Below are 19,549 nucleotides of genomic sequence, written 5' to 3'. Positions count from 1 at the left end.
ACCATGACAACCAGACAACCAATGGATTGACATTTAAAGGCTCAGTGCAGTCAGAATTCCGTTTTATCTCATATTGTACAACAGCTTTTTATTTTTTATTTTATTTTTATCGGTGTTATTTCCTGACAGTTGCTGGTTGAAAATACAATCTACACTGGACCTTCTAATCAGCCGGTCTGCATGAGGGAGGGAGTCTCGGCTATCCATGGCGACGTCACCAGGCACTAAATTGATTCATAGACCAATAATATCGACAGTTCCAAACCTCTCTGCCAATAGCTTTCCCCCCTTCCCACTCAGACCACTCCCAGACAGTCCTAGCAAAAGTATTGCTTGAAAAATAGTTTTTTTTTTTTGTGTGTTTGTTGCCCATTTCAATAGAAATCTACTACGGGAGAGTAAGAAATTATTTGATATAATTGAAATAAAAACATTTGCATTGGGTCTTTTTTTTTTTTTTACCCAGTTATGATACTAAAACCTACTATCTATAAGGGTTAGAAAGTCACTGCAATGGGTTTGGTGTTCAGAAGCCACATCACATTTCATGTTTGCAACGTTATATAAAATATCAAACCAAACATCGTCCCCTGTTTTCTATATTTCAAACAAGTCCTGATTCATGAAAGCAAGCAGACAAACAGTGGTTTAGGGCGTTGGCAGCTTGGCAGGGCAACACTGGAACGTTCTCAATCAAAACACATAAGAGGAACATTGGTCTCTATGGAGACAAACACCAGTGTGATTATCCTAACTGCAGGGCAAAGTCTATCTATCTGTCACAGACAGAGCATTCACTTCAGCCAGAGAGGAATACTGTGCTGAGTCTCCATTAGAGCCTAAACCACCAGTCATCATGAACAAACTAGTTATATATCATCTATTGTGAATGGGGTTCTTTTTAACCAAGAAGATGACAGTTGAGTCTTTGCATAATGTTTGATCACTTATGATCAGTGGTCTGTCATTAAAAATATATGTGGTTCTACCTGACTCTACCAGACTCTACCTGGTTCTACCAGACTCTACACCGGTTCTACCAGACTACCCGGTTCTACCAGACTGTACCCGGTTCTACCAGACTCTACCTGGTTCTACCAGACTCTACACCGGTTCTACCAGACTACCCGGTTCTACCAGACTCTACTTGGTTCTACCAGACTCTACCTGGTTCTACCAGACTCTACCCGGTTCTACCAGACTCTACCCGGTTCTACCAGACTCTACCTGACTCTACCTGGTTTAACCAAACTCTACCAGACTCTGCCCGGTTATACCAGACTCTACCCGGTTCTACCAGACTCTACCAGACTCTGCCAGACTCTACCAGACTCTGCCTGGTTTAAGAAAACTCTACCAGACTCTGCCAGACTCTGCCAGACTCTACCTGGTTCTACCTGGTTCTACCAGACTCCACAGTTCTACCAGACTCTACCCAGTTCTACCCGGTTCTACCAGGTTCTACCCGACTCTACCTGACTCTACCTGACTCTGCCTGGTTTAAGCAAACTCTACCAGACTCTACCTGGTTCTACCTGGTTCTACCAGACTCCACATAGTTCTACCAGACTCTACCTGACTCTACCCAGTTCTACCCGGTTCTACCAGGTTCTACCAGACTCCACCAGGTTCTACCAGACTCTACCTGGTTCTACCAGACCCTACCCGGTTCTACCTGACTCTACCTGGTTCTACCTGACTTTACCTGACTCTACCTGGTTCTACCCGGTTCTACCAGACTCTACCCGACTCTACCTGACTCTACCTGACTCTGCCTGGTTTAACCGAACTCTACCTGACTCTACCTGGTTCTCCCTGGTTCTACCAGACTCTGCCCGGTTCTACCATACTCTACATGACTCTACATGACTCTACCAGACTCTACCTGGTTCTTCCAGACTCTACCCGGTTCTACCTGACTCTACCTGACTTTACCTGACTCTACCTGGTTCTACCTTTCACACATCTCCGCAACTTCCTTATCAGTTGTTATCAACAAAGGCATAATTTGTACCATTTTGCACATCCCATTTCCAGCTGGGGGGGGGGGGGCAATGATTGTTTTAAGAACTTAGTAGGGTGGATTACAGATACAATGATATGAATAGGGACTAAATAATTGACATAGTACACCACAATATATGTATGTAATATACTAACATAGATGATACCGTCCTTGTGTCGGACCAGGAGGTTTCTGAGGAGCCCGGCCTCGTTGAGGTCTCCCAGTCTGATCATGTCGTCCACTCCGTTAACAGACGTAGGGTGCATGGGCCGGAATCCATCCTCTTTCTTCTTGTTGATCTCATGCTCCTGCAACGATCAATGACACTATCACAATATATCACAATATATCACAATATATCACAATATATCACAATATCAGGAGAAATATTTCATTCTGAGGCCAAAGATTTCACAGACAAAAAAAAAAAAAAAAAAAAAAAAAAAAAAAAACATCCAGCTCTTCATTTCACTTTAAATAACCCCAAAAATAAATAAATAAATGTCCTCATGAGAAGTTATTTTGTGGAGTGGTTCAAGACAAAATAGTAAACAGAAACACGCCCAAAAAGAGGACGTGACACATAACAATATTTCACAAAAACATTCAGGTGTACAGGACAGGTACAGTACATTCCAGTAGACAGTTAGGAGGTACAGGTAGGTAGTGGACAGGTACAGTACCTTCCAGTAGACAGTTAGGAGGTACAGGTAGGTAGTAGACAGGTAACTAGGTACAGTACCTTCCAGTAGACAGTTAGGAGGTACAGGTAGGTAGTAGACAGGTAACTAGGTACCTTCCAGTAGACAGTTAGGAGGTACAGGTAGGTATTGGACAGGTAACTAGGTACAGTACCTTCCAGTAGACAGTTCGGAGGTACAGGTCGGTAGTGGACAGGTAACTAGGTACCTTCCAGTAGACAGTTAGGAGGTACAGGTAGGTAGTAGACAGGTAACTAGGTACAGTACCTTCCAGTAGACAGTTAGGAGGTACAGGTAGGTAGTGGACAGGTAACTAGGTACCTTCCAGTAGACAGTTAGGAGGTACAGGTAGGTAGTAGACAGGTAACTAGGTAAAGTACCTTCCAGTAGACAGTTAGGAGGTACAGGTAGGTAGTGGACAGGTAACTAGGTACCTTCCAGTAGACAGTTAGGAGGTACAGGTATGTAATGGACAGGTAACTAGGTACCTTCCAGTAGACAGTTAGGAGGTACAGGTAGGTAGTAGACAGGTAACTAGGTACCTTCCAGTAGACAGTTAGGAGGTACAGGTAGGTAGTGGACAGGTAACTAGGTACCTTCCAGTAGACAGTTAGGAGGTACAGGAAGGTAGTGGACAGGTAACTAGGTACCTTCCAGTAGACAGTTAGGAGGTACAGGTAGGTAGTGGACAGGTAACTAGGTACAGTACCTTCCAGTAGACAGTTAGGAGGTACTGATAGGTAGTGGACAGGTAACTAGGTACCTTCCAGTAGACAGTTAGGAGGTACAGGTAGGTAGTGGACAGGTAACTAGGTACCTTCCAGTAGACAGTTAGGAGGTACAGGTAGGTAGTAGACAGGTAACTAGGTACCTTCCAGTAGACAGTTAGGAGGTACAGGTAGGTAGTAGACAGGTAACTAGGTACAGTACCTTCCAGTAGACAGTTAGGAGGTACAGGTAGGTAGTGGACAGGTAACTAGGTACCTTCCAGTAGACAGTTAGGAGGTACAGGTAGGTAGTAGACAGGTAACTAGGTACAGTACCTTCCAGTAGACAGTTAGGAGGTACAGGTAGGTAGTAGACAGGTAACTAGGTACAGTACCTTCCAGTAGACAGTTAGGAGGTACAGGTAGGTAGTGGACAGGTAACTAGGTACCTTCCAGTAGACAGTTAGGAGGTACAGGTAGGTAGTGGACAGGTAACTAGGTACCTTCCAGTAGACAGTTAGGAGGTACATGTAGGTATTGGACAGGTAACTAGGTACCTTCCAGTAGACAGTTAGGAGGTACAGGTAGGTAGTAGACAGGTAACTAGGTACAGTACCTTCCAGTAGACAGTTAGGAGGTATAGGTAGGTAGTAGACAGGTAACTAGGTACCTTCCAGTAGACAGTTAGGAGGTACAGGTAGGTAGTGGACAGGTAACTAGGTACCTTCCAGTAGACAGTTAGGAGGTACAGGTCGGTAGTGGATAGGTAACTAGGTACCTTCCAGTAGACAGTTAGGAGGTACAGGTAGGTATTGGACAGGTAACTAGGTACAGTACCTTCCAGTAGACAGTTAGGAGGTACAGGTAGGTAGTGGACAGGTAAGTAGGTACCTTCCAGTAGACAGTTAGGAGGTACAGATAGGTAGTGGACAGGTAACTAGGTACAGTACCTTCCAGTAGACAGTTAGGAGGTACAGGTAGGTAGTGGACAGGTAACTAGGTACCTTCCAGTAGACAGTTAGGAGGTACAGGTAGGTAGTAGACAGGTAACTAGGTACAGTACCTTCCAGTAGACAGTTAGGAGGTACAGGTAGGTATTGGACAGATAACTAGGTACCTTCCAGTAGACTGTTAGGAGGTACAGGTAGGTAGTGGACAGGTAACTAGGTACCTTCCAGTAGACAGTTAGGAGGTACAGGTAGGTAGTAGACAGGTAACTAGGTACAGTACCTTCCAGTAGACAGTTAGGAGGTACAGGTAGGTAGTGGACAGGTAACTAGGTACCTTCCAGTAGACAGTTAGGAGGTACAGGTAGGTAGTGGACAGGTAACTAGGTACCTTCCAGTAGACAGTTAGGAGGTACAGGTAGGTATTGGACAGGTAACTAGGTACAGTACCTTTCCTTCATCATCGATGAGCTGCAGCTTTCCAGTGTCGGTCAGCTTGACCTCAGCTCCGATGGCCACTCCCTGCCCGGAGTCTACCCACACCCATTCACCCTGGGGGTTGGGGTGGGGGACATAGTCAATACTAAGAATACTGGACTACATACTGAGATAAAGCTATGGAAAATTCACCTACACAAACATGCTATGAAAGACATTGCTTCAAATCCTTTTAACTATTTTCCCGAAATAATGTTTAAATTCAGTCTGTGACATATTTTCTGTCAAAGACAATGTTGAGGATAGATCCTGTTACTAATCACACAAGCAGATCTCAAACATTTTGTATGAGAAGAGTACAGTAATAGGTATCCTACCTTCCTCAAAACCACCATGATTAAAAAAATGTCTCGTCTCCAATCTATAGATTTAGAGAAAAGAAAACACAGGTGTGTATGAATCCATATTGTATGGAAAGTGCACTACGAAGTGCACTACGTTTGACCAGAGCTCTATTGGGCCCTGGTCAAAATGTATTGCACTATCCTGGGAATAGTGTGACATTTTGGATACAGACAATATATCAGTGGTATAAAATGGCTGCCATGACCACTCCCTTTTACAGTAAAACAATATTGACACATTGTGACAGCTGATGGTTAAGGCCTTGTGATTCCTGCGCCAATAAATTGAATTTAAGTTTAGGTTCCACTGTCTCATATGAAATCAAATGATTCAATAGAATCTGAATCCCATTTAAGAATCAAATCCAATTTAAATCCCATTAAGAATCAAATCCCATTAAGAATCAAACCCCACAACAACGCATGTGGACTTGTTAAAACATGTATTCATATGACAATGGTCGTCTTATCACTGGTGCATTATGGCTGTCGTCACACCACCATTAGAAAAATCAAAATAACTTTAAGACCATTACGGTTCAAACCACCCACTATAGCAGCCCATGGCTTTACCTGTAGAGGTTATATTGCTGTAGAGGTCTATCAGAAAGCTCTCTCTGATCCTGTAGACCGTTCAGTCCTCAGCCACCGTTCAATTGTCTGTCCTGTCCAGTCCGTCCAAGAGAAATAAAAGAGACAGTACTGTGAACCAGGAAACAGGAGGACAGTGAGCTCTGCCAACACAGCACAGCCAGCACCCCTTTATGGCCTGAAGACTTTGATCTCAGACACCCAGCACGGGAAATAACCAGGGCGGTTACAGTCAACGCGTGGCAGGTAGGTCCAGTGGAACAGGTAACACCCAGCACAGTTACACTGACGGGAAGGTCCATCCCGAGGAAAGCCTAACCCGAGGAAGGCCTAACCCGAGGAAGGCCTAACCCGAGGAAGGCCTAACCCGAGGAAAGCCTAACCCGAGGAAGGCCTAACCCGAGGAAAGCCTAACCCGAGGAAGGCCTAACCTGAGGAAAGCCTAACCCGAGGAAGGCCTAACCCGAGGAAAGCCTAACCCGAGGAAGACCTAACCCGAGGAAGGCCTAACCCGAGGAAGGCCTAACCCGAGGAAAGCCTAACCCGAGGAAGGCCTAACCCGAGCAAAGCCTAACCCGAGGAAAGCCTAACCTGAGGAAAGCCTAACCCGAGGAAGACCTAACCCGAGGAAGGCCTAACCCGAGGAAGGCCTAACCCGAGGAAAGCCTAACCCGAGGAAGGCCTAACCCGAGGAAGGCCTAACCCGAGGAAGGCCTAACCCGAGGAAGGCCTAACCCGAGGAAAGCCTAACCCGAGGAAGGCCTAACCCGAGGAAGGCCTAACCCGAGGAAGGCCTAACCCGAGTTGGCCCACCCTAAGGTCTAAAGGGAAGGGATATCTTATATCAACCAACCCCGTCTCAAACCTTTCTCTTTGTCGCATCACGGTTTCTATTCCAGCATTAGGATAGGTGGTGTCGTCAAACCTCTGTGAGTAACAGGAAAGGCATGTAAAAGATTGCTGTAAAAAGCAGCCTAATAAAATCTGAATTACATTATATTAAAGTGGGATTGCTACACTAAATGCATCATAAACCATGTTAATTAAGTTAACTGCAGTGACTCCAGAAAGTGTTCATAACCCTTGACTTATTCCACATTTTGTTGTGTTACAGCCTGAATTAAAAAAGGATTAAATAGTTATTTTTTTCTCTCTCACTCATCTACACACAAAATAATGAAAAAGTGAAAATATGTTTTTTAGACATTTTTACAAATGTATTTAAAATTAAATACAGTAAGTATTCCCAACCTTTTAGTCAATACTTTGTAGAAGCACCTTTGGCAACGATTACAGATGTGAGTCTTTCTGGGTAATTCTCAAAGAGCTTTCCACACCTGGATTCTGCAACATTTGCCCATCAATCTTTAAAAGAAATTCTTCAAGATCTGTCAAATTGTTTGTTGATCATTGCTTGACAACCATTTTCAGGTCTTGCCACAGATTGTCAAGTAGATTTAAGTCAAAACTGTAACTCAGCCACTCGGGAACATTCACTGTCTTCTTGGTAAGTAACTCCAGTGTAGATTGACCTTGTGTTTCAGGTTATTGTCTTGCTGAAAGGTGAATTCATCTCCCAGTTTAAGTTGGACAGCAGACTGAACCAGGTTTTACTCCAGGATTTTGCCTGTGCTTAGCTCCATTCAGATGATTTTTATCCTGAAAACTCCCCAGTCCTTAACGATTACAAGCACACCCATAACATGATGCAGCCACCACAATGCTTGAAAATATGGAGAGTGGTTGCATTGGAATTGCAACAAACAGAACACTTTGTATAAAGGACAAAATGCTCCAACAGTGCAGTAATATATAAAAAATGTCAACAATACACACAAATCTAAGAAGTAAAAGAATGGAATTAAGAAATGTATAAATATTAGGAAGAGCAAAGAGGACAAGTACATTAGTGTCTAGTTTGAGAAACAGACGCCTCACAAGTTCTCAACTGGCAGCTTCATTAAATAGTACCATCAAAACACCAGTCTCAACGTCAACAGTGAAGAGGCGATTTTGGGATGCTGGCCTTCTAGGCAGAGTTCCTCTGTCCAATCTCAACGTCAATAGTGAAGAGGCGACTCCGGGATGCTGGCCTTCTAGGCAGAGTTCCTCTGTCCAGTGTCTGTGTTCTTTTGCCCGTCTTAATCTTTTATTATTATTGGCCAGTCTGAGATGTGGCTTTTTCTTTGCAACTCTGCCGAGAAGGCCAGTATCCCGGAGTCGCCTCTTCACTGTTGATGTTGAGACTGGTGTTTTGCGGGTACTATTTAATGAAGCTGCCAGTTGAGGACTTGTGAGGCGTCTGTTTTCTCAAACTAGACACTCTAATGTACATGTCCTCTTGTTCAGTTGTGCACCGGGGCCTCCCACTCTTCTTTCTATTCTGGTTAGAGCTAGTTTGCGCTGTTCTGTGAAGGGAGTAGTACACAGAGTTGTACGAGATCTTCAGTGTCTTGGCAATTTCTCGCATGGAATAGCCTTAATTTCTCAGAACAAAAATAGACTAACAAGTTTCAGAAGACAGTTCTTTGTTTCTGGCCATTTTGAGCCTTTAATCGAACCCACAAATGCTGATGCCCCACATACTCAACTAGCCCAAAGGCCAGTTTTATTGCTTCTTTAATCAGAACAACAGTTTTCAGCTGTGCTAACAAAATTTGCCTTTTAAAATTATAAACCTGTATTAGCTAACACAAAGTGCCATTGGAACACCCATTTTCACCTACCTCATCCCCACACTGTTTTTATTTATTTACTTTTCTGCTCTTTTGCACACAAGTATCTCTACCTGTACATGACCATCTGATCATTTATCACTCCAGTGTTAATCTGCAAAATTGTAATTATTCGCCTACCTCCTCATGCCTTTTGCACACAATGTATATAGACTCGCCTTTTTTTGTACTGTGTTATTGACTTGTTAATTGTTTACTCCATGTGTAACTCTGTGTTGTCTGTTCACACTGCTAAGCTTTATCTTGGCCAGGTCGCAGTTGCAAATGAGAACTTGTTCTCAACTAGCCTACCTGGTTAAATAAAGGTGAAATAAAAAATAAAATAAAAAATAAAAAAAACACAGGAGTGATGGTTGCTGATAATGGGTTTCTGTACGTCTATGTAGATATTCAAAAAAAAAATTATCAGCCGTTTCCAGCTACAATTTACAACATGAAAAATGTCTACACTTTATTTCTGATCAATTTGATGTTATTTTAATAGACAAAACATGTGTTTTTCTTTCAAAAACAAGAACATTTCTAAGTGACCCCAAACTTTTGAACGGTTGTATATATATATATTGACCAAATACTTATTTTCCACCATAATTTGCAAATAAATTAATTAAAAATCCTACAATGTGATTTTCTTTTCTCATTTTGTCTGTCATAGTTGAAGTGTACCTATGATGAAAACTACAGGCCTCTCTCGTCTTTTTAAGTGGGAGAACTTGCACAATTGGTGGCTGACAAAATACTTTTTTTGCCCCACTGTATAAATGTGTGTGATGGGATGTATAGACATTATGGACAGTATATGGATAGAATATGTAGTATATCTGAAGAATACGTGTTCTGACTGGTATGTCGTGTGCATTCGAAAAGTAAAATGGTGAATAGCCTGTCACTTCGCAACGGGTGCAGTTATAGGCATAAACCAGTTTGGTCAGAGACTCCTTCCAATTTGACTTTTGTGTCTCAGTTAATGTCTTTAACATTTGCAACAATGTTCTGTTGATGCGTTCCGTTTCGATTTAGACCCTTTGACTTTTTGCACCACAGTTTGTTACGTTACAGCCTTATTCTAAACCTGATTAAATAGTTTTATCAATCTACACACAATACCCCATAATGACAAAGCGAAAAACATGTTTTTTTTTTTTTTTGCAAATGTATTAAAATAAAAATACTGAAATCCCTGATTTATATTTGAAGTATTCAGACGCTTTGGAATGAGACTCGAAATTGAGCTCAGGTAAATCCATGTTTCCATCTATCATCCTTGAGATGTTTCTACAACTTGATTTTAGTCCACCTGTGGTAAATTCAAAAGATTGGACATGATTTGAAAAGGCCTGTCTGTATAAGGTCCTACAGTTGACAGTGTATGTCAGAGCAAAAACCAAGTCATGAGATCGAAAGAATTGTCTGTAGAAAAATGTTTGCAGAATTGAAGGTCCCCAAGAACAGTGGCATCCATCATTCTTAAATGAAAGAAGTTTGGAACCACCAAGACTCTTCCCAGAGTTCTAAGGTGCAGGGTTGAGTAACTTATGGCAGCCAGCTAGTGACAGTGGCTAAGTTCAGGGCGGGCGGTACTGGGCGGGGGCCGGCTCGTGATGACTATTTAACAGTCTGATGGCCTTGAGATAGAAGCCGTTTTTCAGTCTCTCAGTCCCAGCTTTGATGCACCTGTACAGACCTCGCCTTCTGGATGATAGCGGGGTGAACAGGCAGTGGCTCGGGTGGTTGTTGTCCTTGATGATCTTCTTGGCCTTCCTGTAACATCGGGTGGTGTAGGTGTCCTGGAGAGCAGGTAGTGTAACCCCGGTGATGCATTGAGCAGACCGCACCACCCTCTAGAAAGCCCTGCACTTGCGGACGGAGCAGTTGCCGTACCAGGTAGTGATACAGCCCAACAGGATATTGTCAATGGTGCATCTGTAAAAGTTTATGAGTCTTAGGGGCAAAGCTCAGGAGGCTGAAGAGGCACTGTTACGCCTTCTTCACCACACTGTCTGTGTGGGTGAACCATTTCAGATTGTCAGTGATATGTAAGCAGAGGAACTTGAAGATTTCCACCTTCTCCACTGAAGTCCACGATCAGCTCTTTCTTTATGTTGACGTTGAGAGGTTATTTTCCTGGCACCACTCTCTCCAGGGCCCTCACCTCCTCCCTGTAGGCCGTCTCGTCATTGTTGGTAATCAAGCCGACAACTGTTGTGTCGTCTGTTGTGGCCACAGGGAGTATACATCCTTGTGTGGCCCCTGTGTTGAGGATCAGTGAAGTGTAGGAGTTGAACCTTAACCCTATGGGGGGCGACCCGTCAGGAAGTCCAGGACCGAGTTGCACAGGGCGGGGTTCAGACCCAAGGCCCCGAGCTGTGGTAAATTTGGTACCCTCCAAGCAAGTATTGTGTGTAGTTGATGAGGGGGGAAAAAATGATTTAATCAATTTTAGAATAAGACAAACATAACAATATGTGGAAAAAGGCAATACTTTCAGAATGTACTGTATGCTCCCAGCAGGCCCAGTTATTCAGGAAAGATTAACCATCACTCTGCCTCCTCTCCAGTCCCTGCTGGCCCAGTTATTCAGGAAAGATTAACCATCACTCTGCCTCCTCTCCAGTCCCAGCTGGCCCAGTTATTCAGGAAAGATTAACCATCACTCTGCCTCCTCTCCAGTCCCAGCAGGCCCAGTTATTCAGGAAATATTAACCATCACTCTGCCTCCTCTCCAGTCCCTGCTGGCCCAGTTATTCAGGAAAGATTAACCATCACTCTGCCTCCTCTCCAGTCCCAGCTGGCCCAGTTATTCAGGAAAGATTAACCATCACTCTGCCTCCTCTCCAGTCCCAGCTGGCCCAGTTATTCAGGAAAGATTAACCATCACTCTGCCTCCTCTCCAATCCCAGCTGGCCCAGTTATTCAGGAAAGATTAACCATCACTCTGCCTCCTCTCCAGTCCCAGCTGGCCCAGTTATTCAGGAAAGATTAACCATCACTCTGCCTCCTCTCCAATCCCAGCTGGCCCAGTTATTCAGGAAAGATTAACCATCACTCTGCCTCCTCTCCAGTCCCAGCAAGCCCAGTTATTCAGGAAAGATTAACCATCACTCTGCCTCCTCTCCAGTCCCAACTGGCTCAGTTATTCAGGAAAGATTAACCATCACTCTGCCTCCTCTCCAGTCCCTGCTGGCCCAGTTATTCAGGAAAGATTAACCATCACTCTGCCTCCTCTCCAGTCCCTGCTGACCCAGTTATTCAGGAAAGATTAACCATTACTCTGCCTCCTCTCCAGTCCCAGCTGGCCCAGTTATTCAGGAAATATTAACCATCACTCTGCCTCCTCTCCAGTCCCAGCAGGCCCAGTTATTCAGGAAAGATTAACCATCACTCTGCCTCCTCTCCAGTCCCAGCTGGCCCAGTTATTCAGGAAAGATTAACCATCACTCTGCCTCCTCTCCAGTCCCAGCAGGCCCAGTTATTCAGGAAAGATTAACCATCACTCTGCCTCCTCTCCAGTCCCAGCAGGCCAAGTTATTCAGGAAAGATTAACCATCACTCTGCCTCCTCTCCAGTCCCAGCTGGCCCAGTTATTCAGGAAAGATTAACCATCACTCTGCCTCCTCTCCAGTCCCAGCTGGCCCAGTTATTCAGGAAAGATTAACCATCACTCTGCCACCTCTCCAGTCCCAGCTGGCCCAGTTATTCAGGAAAGATTAACCATCACTCTGCCTCCTCTCCAGTCCCAGCTGGCCCAGTTATTCAGGAAAGATTAACCATCACTCTGCCTCCTCTCCAGTCCCAGCTGGCCCAGTTATTCAGGAAAGATTAACCATCACTCTGCCTCCTCTCCAGTCCCAGCTGGCCCAGTTATTCAGGAAAGATTAACCATCACTCTGCCTCCTCTCCAGTCCCAGCTGGCCTAGTTATTCAGGAAAGATTAACCATCACTCTGCCTCCTCTCCAGTCCCAGCTGGCCCAGTTATTCAGGAAAGATTAACCATCACTCTGCCTCCTCTCCAGTCCCAGCTGGCCCAGTTATTCAGGAAAGATTAACCATCACTCTGCCTCCTCTCCAGTCCCAGCTGGCCCAGTTATTCAGGAAAGATTAACCATCACTCTGCCTCCTCTCCAGTCCCAGCAGGCCCAGTTATTCAGGAAAGATTAACCATCACTCTGCCTCCTCTCCAGTCCCAGCTGGCCCAGTTATTCAGGAAAGATTAACCATCACTCTGCCTCCTCTCCAGTCCCAGGAGCTGGACCCAGATATTCAGGAAAGATTAACCATCACTCTGCCTCCTCTCCAGTCCCAGCAGGCCCAGATATTCAGGAAAGATTAACCATCACTCTGCCTCCTCTCCAGTCCCAGCTGGCCCAGTTATTCAGGAAATATTAACCATCACTCTGCCTCCTCTCCAGTCCCAGCTGGCCCAGTTATTCAGGAAAGATTAACCATCACTCTGCCTCCTCTCCAGTCCCAGCAGGCCCAGTTATTCAGGAAATATTAACCATCACTCTGCCTCCTCTCCAGTCCCAGCTGGCCCAGTTATTCAGGAAAGATTAACCATCACTCTGCCTCCTCTCCAGTCCCAGGAGCTGGACCCAGATATTCAGGAAAGATTAACCATCACTCTGCCTCCTCTCCAGTCCCAGCAGGCCCAGATATTCAGGAAAGATTAACCATCACTCTGCCTCCTCTCCAGTCCCAGCAGGCCCAGTTATTCAGGAAAGATTAACCATCACTCTGCCTCCTCTCCAGTCCCAGCTGGCCCAGTTATTCAGGAAAGATTAACCATCACTCTGCCTCCTCTCCAGTCCCAGCAGGCCCAGTTATTCAGGAAAGATTAACCATCACTCTGCCTCCTCTCCAGTCCCAGCTGGCCCAGTTATTCAGGAAATATTAACCATCACTCTGCCTCCTCTCCAGTCCCAGCTGGCCCAGTTATTCAGGAAAGATTAACCATCACTCTGCCTCCTCTCCAGTCCCAACTGGCCCAGTTATTCAGGAAAGATTAACCATCACTTTGCCTCCTCTCCAGTCCCAGCAGGCCCAGTTATTCAGGAAATATTAACCATCACTCTGCCTCCTCTCCAGTCCCAGCTGGCCCAGTTATTCAGGAAAGATTAACCATCACTCTGCCTCCTCTCCAGTCCCAGCTGGCCCAGTTATTCAGGAAAGATTAACCATCACTCTGCCTCCTCTCCAGTCCCAGGAGCTGGACCCAGATATTCAGGAAAGATTAACCATCACTCTGCCTCCTCTCCAGTCCCAGCAGGCCCAGTTATTCAGGAAAGATTAACCATCACTCTGCCTCCTCTCCAGTCCCAGCTGGCCCAGTTATTCAGGAAAGATTAACCATCACTCTGCCACCTCTCCAGTCCCAGCTGGCCCAGTTATTCAGGAAAGATTAACCATCACTCTGCCTCCTCTCCAGTCCCAGCAGGCCCAGTTATTCAGGAAAGATTAACCATCACTCTGCCTCCTCTCCAGTCCCAGCAGGCCCAGTTATTCAGGAAAGCTTTGTTTTGTCGACATTGAGTGAGAGGTTATTTTCCTGGCACCACACTCCGAGGGCCCTCACCTCCTCTCTGTAGGCCGTCTCGTCGTTGTTGGTAATCAAGCCTACCACTGTAGTGTCGGCTGCAAACTTGGTGATTGAGTTGGAGCTGTGCGTGGCCACGCAGTCGAGGGTGAACAGGGAGTACAGGAGGGGGCTGGATCTATTGGGGTGGTAAGCAAAATGAAGTGGGTCTAGGGAGTCAGGTAAGGTAGAGGTGATATGACCATTAACTAGCCTCTCAAAGCACTTCATGATGACATAAGTGAGTTCTACTCTTGAGGATACCAGTACAATTTCTTTAAACATAAATGCACTGTAAGCTTCAAAAACAAAACAACAACAAAGCAGCCATTTTTATTTCAGTAAATGATTTCTGGGTAACAATGGGCTCCGGAGTGGCGCAGTGGTCTAAGGCACTCCATCTCAGTCCGAGACAGACCCTGGTTCGATTCCAGGCTGAATGACAACTGTCCTTGAATGGGAGTCCCATTGGATGGCGCAGAATTGGCCCAGCGTCGTCTGGGTTAGGGTTTGGCCCCTGGGTAGGCCATCATTGTAAATTAAGAGTTTGTTCTTAACTGACTTGCCTGGTTAAATAAAAAACAATCACCTTACTGTTGATTGGTTTCAATGAAACTGGTAAACAAAAATAGCTTCTCGATAAAGAGCAATTTCTCAATCAAGAACATTGCTCGGACTGTCTGGGAGTGGTCTGAGTGGGGAGGGGGAAACTGAAAACTAGTTGTTATTGGCAGAGAGGTTTGGAACTCTTTCTTATTGGTCAATTAGTTAATTTACCACTTGGTGATGTCACCAGGCAGGTCAAAACTCCATCCCACCAAAACAGGCTGATAGAAACGGTTCTTACACTAAAAGGCATTATCATAATTTTCACCATTTTACAGTATTATTCCAATCTCATAGTGTGGAAATATATATATATATATAAAACACAGGAACATCCTGTTTTTGACTGCACGGGGCCTTTACAACTGCAAAGTTCTCTCTGCCTCATGGCAAAATGTGTAGAATTGCAGAAATGTAACTTAAAAATGGCAAAATTGTATATATATGATGCCAAGAATCTCGCTTTTTCAAATGTTTTCCCCGGGTCCAGCCATGAACTGCAGACGTAGGAAAAGTAATAGTAGGCTATTTTTTAAATATATATATATTTTTTTTATCTCACTTGAGTTGTGTTCTGATTATGAGGGGGTCCCAAAGCATTTCAGAACCCCTGATATAGTCAACTCCACAACAATGGGAACATCCATGGAACAAAACTAGTGTCTGCACAGTACACATAAAACAAAATGACTGAGAATACCGTTTCCTTGAAGTAGTTTTACTAGAATAACAGAGAACCCATGTACAATAGCTTGAATTTTCAGGCCCAGTGTCTGATCATAACATCTGAAAAAAGAAGCACAACGTGTTTTTATGAAGTACAAAACCCCAAAATTAGAAACAACAACAACAAAAAAGACAATGGAAAAAAAAAACTAAAAAGTAAAACACTTTCATATTCAACTTCTTATAATTTGAACAGAAATCAGTTTCTGGCATTGTAGTTACACGACAAGCACAACACTTCCTTCTAAAACCAAACGCATAATGTACGGTCATTAATCACACCATGAAACATTACCCACTATGCTAGTCAGCCATTTCAATACATTACACACTATGCTAGTCAGCCATTTCAATACATTACCCACTATGCTAGTCAGCCATTTCAATACATTACCCACTATGCTGGTCAGCCATTTCAATGCATTACCTACTATGCTAGTCAGCCATTTCAATACATTACCCACTATGCTAGTCAGCCATTTCAATACATTACCCACTATGCTAGTCAGCCATTTCAATACATTACCCACTATGCGTGTCAGCCATTTCAATACATTACCCACTATGCTAGTCAGCCATTTCAATACATTACCCACTATGCTAGTCAGCCATTTCAATACATTACCCACTATGCTAGTCAGCCATTTCAATACATTACCCACTATGCTCGTCAGCCATTTCAAAACATCTCTGCATGTAAAACTCTCTATTATACAGACTGTCTCATTAATTAACAAATAAATATCTGAAAATAATAAACACTCCGCCAATATTTTAATCATCATTAAAGTTCTGCACATACAGTACAATTAGGTCTGTTGGGGGTGCCCCATCTTCCAATATAAGAAATATAAAAAATATTGAAACAAAAAAATGGGCATTTGGCACCACATTGTTTATCACACAGGTAAGACAAGATAAATGGTGAAAATGGAAACAGAACAGGAAGTTCTAAATAAATAAAGATGAGTCATAAAGATGTGATTTCTGCCAGTCGTTGTGAAAGTAACGCACCAAAGGCGAGACATTGTTGAACAAAGTCACCCACTACATACGATGTGTTACAGACGCGGTTTTCCCCCTTCACATGATGATGCTACCAATTCGTACAACATGTTTGTAGTTTGTAAGTGCTTAAGGTTCCGTTCAACCTCTTGCTTTTTTTTTTTTTGTTGACAAGAAGTAACTTGAAATGAATGATACCTGATGATGCTACCAATTCGTACAACATGTTTGTAGTTTGTAAGTGCTTAAGGTTCCGTTCAACCTCTTGCTTTTTTTTTTTTGTTGACAAGAAGTAACTTGAAATGAATGATACCAAAATAAACTCTAAAGTAGGAAAACCGATAGACCTGAGCTCTGTAAGAAAGTAAAACAAAAAAAGAAGGGGCCTTCAGGCAGTGTTGTTGTCTTCCAAATGGCATCCTATTCCCTACGTAGTGCACTACTTTTGTTCAGGACACAAAGGGCTCTCGTCAAAAGTAGTGCACTATGTAGGGTATAGGGTTCCATAAGGCTCTAGTCAAAGTAGTGCACTATATAGGGAATAGAGTCCCATAGGGCTCTCGTCAAAAGTAGTGCACTACGTAGGGTATAGGGTTTTATAGTGCTCTGGTCTAAAGTAGTGCGCTGTAAAGGGTATAGGGTTCCATAGGGCTCTAGTCAAAAGTGGTGCACTACGTAGCGTATAGGGTTCCATAGGGCTCTAGTCAAAAGTGGTGCACTACGTAGGGTATAGGGTTCCATAGGGCTCTAGTCAATAGTAGTGCACTATATAGGGTTCCATAGGGCTCTAGTCAATAGTAGTGCACTATATAGGGAATAGGGTGCCATTTGGAAGATAGAGTGTTGAGTCTTCTTCAGTGAGAACATATTCCTAGAGGGATTCCCTCCAGACAGTGAGCTCTGACTGAAGCAACAGGAGGGTTCTAGTTATGTTGTCCACCCAGCTTCAGTGCTCAGACAGAGATAAGAGAGTAGCTGTCATAGTACCAACAGTTCCACCTCTAGCTCCCAGCAGCTCTTCCACCCTGTCCTACCGTTCGGGCAGGGCAGAGGTGGGTCGTGTTCATTAGGCACGTAAGCAGCAAAAAAAAAAAAAAAACACAAAACAGGGAGGGACTACCCCCTTGACTTATCCACTGAGAAACGTTTACATTTTCTTCTTCCGTTGTAAAAAAGGTTTTAAAACACATTGCATGCTGTAACGAACAGATCCTTGACGTTGGTGACTGAACAGGAAGTCCAGGCTAGGCCCGATCCTTACGTTTCAGTCTGTTAGACTTTTTGACAGCTCCGTTCTGGTTGAGCAGCTTCAGGACCTTGTCTTTGTGGTCCAGAACCTTCATCATAGTGTCCCGGGCCTCTGTAACCTGGTCCATCACTAGCTTACAACGCTGTATGTTACCCTGCACACAGAACCAACATTCAGTTAGACCTACATGACAACACTGTAGAAGTATCACAAGTATCACACTAGAGTATAAAAACAAACTGTGACTAAATAAACGTGTGACTTTCGTGTAACTTGTGAGCCGTCAAAAGGATTTCCTCTTGAAGGACAATAAAATGTCATCAAGAGCTCAACCAAACGAACAATCGCTTAACCAATCAATCCACGTACCTGTATGAGTTAACCTATAATGATGATGTGGTTAAGAAAGAGTGTTTTGAACGCTGATGTTAACCTTTCTGGTTATAACCTTTTTCGGCAAGACAGATCTTCCAAAGGTGGTGGTGTGGCAAATTTTTACCAAGGATCACCTTCAGTGCTCGGTTGTCTCCACCAAGTCGGTCCCCAAACAATTTGATTTGCTGGTTTTAAGCATTAAACTTTCAAATAGCTCTTTGTTGACTGTGGCTGGGTGTTATCGTCCTCCATCAACACCGGCCTGTCCCCTACCTGCCCTAAGCTTTCTCCTGGCCCCTTACACTAAGTCTGAATTTGTCCTGCTAGGAGACCTAAACTGGGACATGTTTAAACCGCCTGACCAAGTCCTAAAGCAATGGGACTCCCTAAATCTTTCCCAGATTATCACCAATCCCACAAGGTATGACTCCCAACACCCAGAAAAGGCTAAACCCCCTTGTTGTTATCCTCACATATAATCCAGATAAGTATCAGAGGCTAAGTCCTTCATGACCTGGCCTCTGTAAATTGGTATAGAATAAGCTTGATCCCCCCCCCTGTCGAAAACGCTTGGACCTTTTATTTTGATTGTTAACAAACACACCCCCATAAAGAAAATGAGAATTTTTCCACCTCAAGAATTGCATTTGGCGAAAGGCTCGGGACACGCATACTCAGGCTGACTGGTTCTCGTTTAGGCAAATGAGAAATAAGTTCACCCAGGCTATCCAGAAGGCCAAAGTTAGTTACTTGCTCTCTCTGTGGGTCTCATCTCAAGAAGTTGTGGAAAACAGTTAAAGACCTGGAGAATAAACCCTCCTCCTCACAGCTGCCCATGTCCCTTATAGTTGATGATGTGGTTGTTACTGACAAGAAGCACATGGCTGAGCTCTTTAAATCACCACTTCATTAAGTCAGTATTCCTATTTGACTCAGCCACGCCTCCTTGCCATTTCCTCATCTCCCACCCCTTCTAATGTGGCTATCCCAGATGCTATCCCAGATGCTATCCCAGATGCTATCCCAGCTGCTATCCCAGCTGCTATCCCAGATGCTATCCCAGATGCTATCCCAGATGCTATCCCAGCTGCTATCCCAGATGCTATCCCAGATGCTATCCCAGATGCTATCCCAGCTGCTATCCCAGCTGCTATCCCAGATGCTATCCCAGATGCTATCCCAGATGCTATCCCAGATGCTCCCAGAACGTTTGAGATATTTTGTAGCGATGTTGCGTAAGTTGGAAGCGGCCAAATAAATGGACAAGAAAGAAGCTTGTCAAAGGTAAGGCATTAATTATATTTTATTTCTGCGTTTTTTTGTCACGCCTGATAACATCTTATGCTTTCGCCGAAAAGCTTTTTTGAAATCTGACATGTTGGCTGGATTCACAACGAGTGTAGCATTAATTTGGTATCTTACATGTGTGATTTAATGAAAGGTAGATTTTTATAGAAATGTATTTGAATTTGGCGCTCTGCATTTTC

General features: G+C 44.0%; 2 protein-coding genes across 5 annotated transcripts in view; both read right to left on the bottom strand.

Annotated features, from left to right (window-relative positions):
- LOC135513305 (unconventional myosin-VIIa-like) overlaps positions 1-5,929 on the bottom strand; it is a 108,337-nt gene extending 102,408 nt beyond the window's left edge. For 2 of the 4 annotated variants that reach the window (XM_064936201.1, XM_064936204.1), the window contains exons 1-4: positions 5,776-5,928; positions 5,176-5,219; positions 4,811-4,912; positions 2,161-2,313 (exon numbers count right to left, since the gene is read on the bottom strand). In XM_064936201.1, the coding sequence (XP_064792273.1) occupies positions 2,161-2,313; positions 4,811-4,912; positions 5,176-5,193 (273 nt within the window). In that variant the 5' untranslated portion in view covers positions 5,194-5,219; positions 5,776-5,928. Of the gene's footprint in view, positions 1-2,160; positions 2,314-4,810; positions 4,913-5,175; positions 5,220-5,775 lie in introns of all 4 variants that reach the window. The other 2 variants (XM_064936203.1, XM_064936199.1) reach the window with 2 other exon arrangements.
- Positions 5,930-15,409: 9,480 nt separating this feature from the next.
- The window catches only part of LOC135513304 (histone deacetylase complex subunit SAP130-like), a 50,156-nt gene continuing 46,016 nt past the window's right edge, over positions 15,410-19,549 (bottom strand). Inside the window, exon 22 of the mRNA XM_064936198.1 lies at positions 15,410-17,841. Within this exon, the coding sequence (XP_064792270.1) occupies positions 17,683-17,841 (159 nt within the window). The 3' untranslated portion in view covers positions 15,410-17,682. The remainder of the gene's footprint in view (positions 17,842-19,549) is intronic.

Source organism: Oncorhynchus masou, chromosome 24, assembly GCF_036934945.1.
Source record: "Oncorhynchus masou masou isolate Uvic2021 chromosome 24, UVic_Omas_1.1, whole genome shotgun sequence".
Lineage (NCBI taxonomy): Eukaryota > Metazoa > Chordata > Actinopteri > Salmoniformes > Salmonidae > Oncorhynchus > Oncorhynchus masou.
The sequence above is the reverse complement of the archived record's forward strand: the minus strand, read 5'-3'. Positions and strand labels throughout refer to the sequence as shown.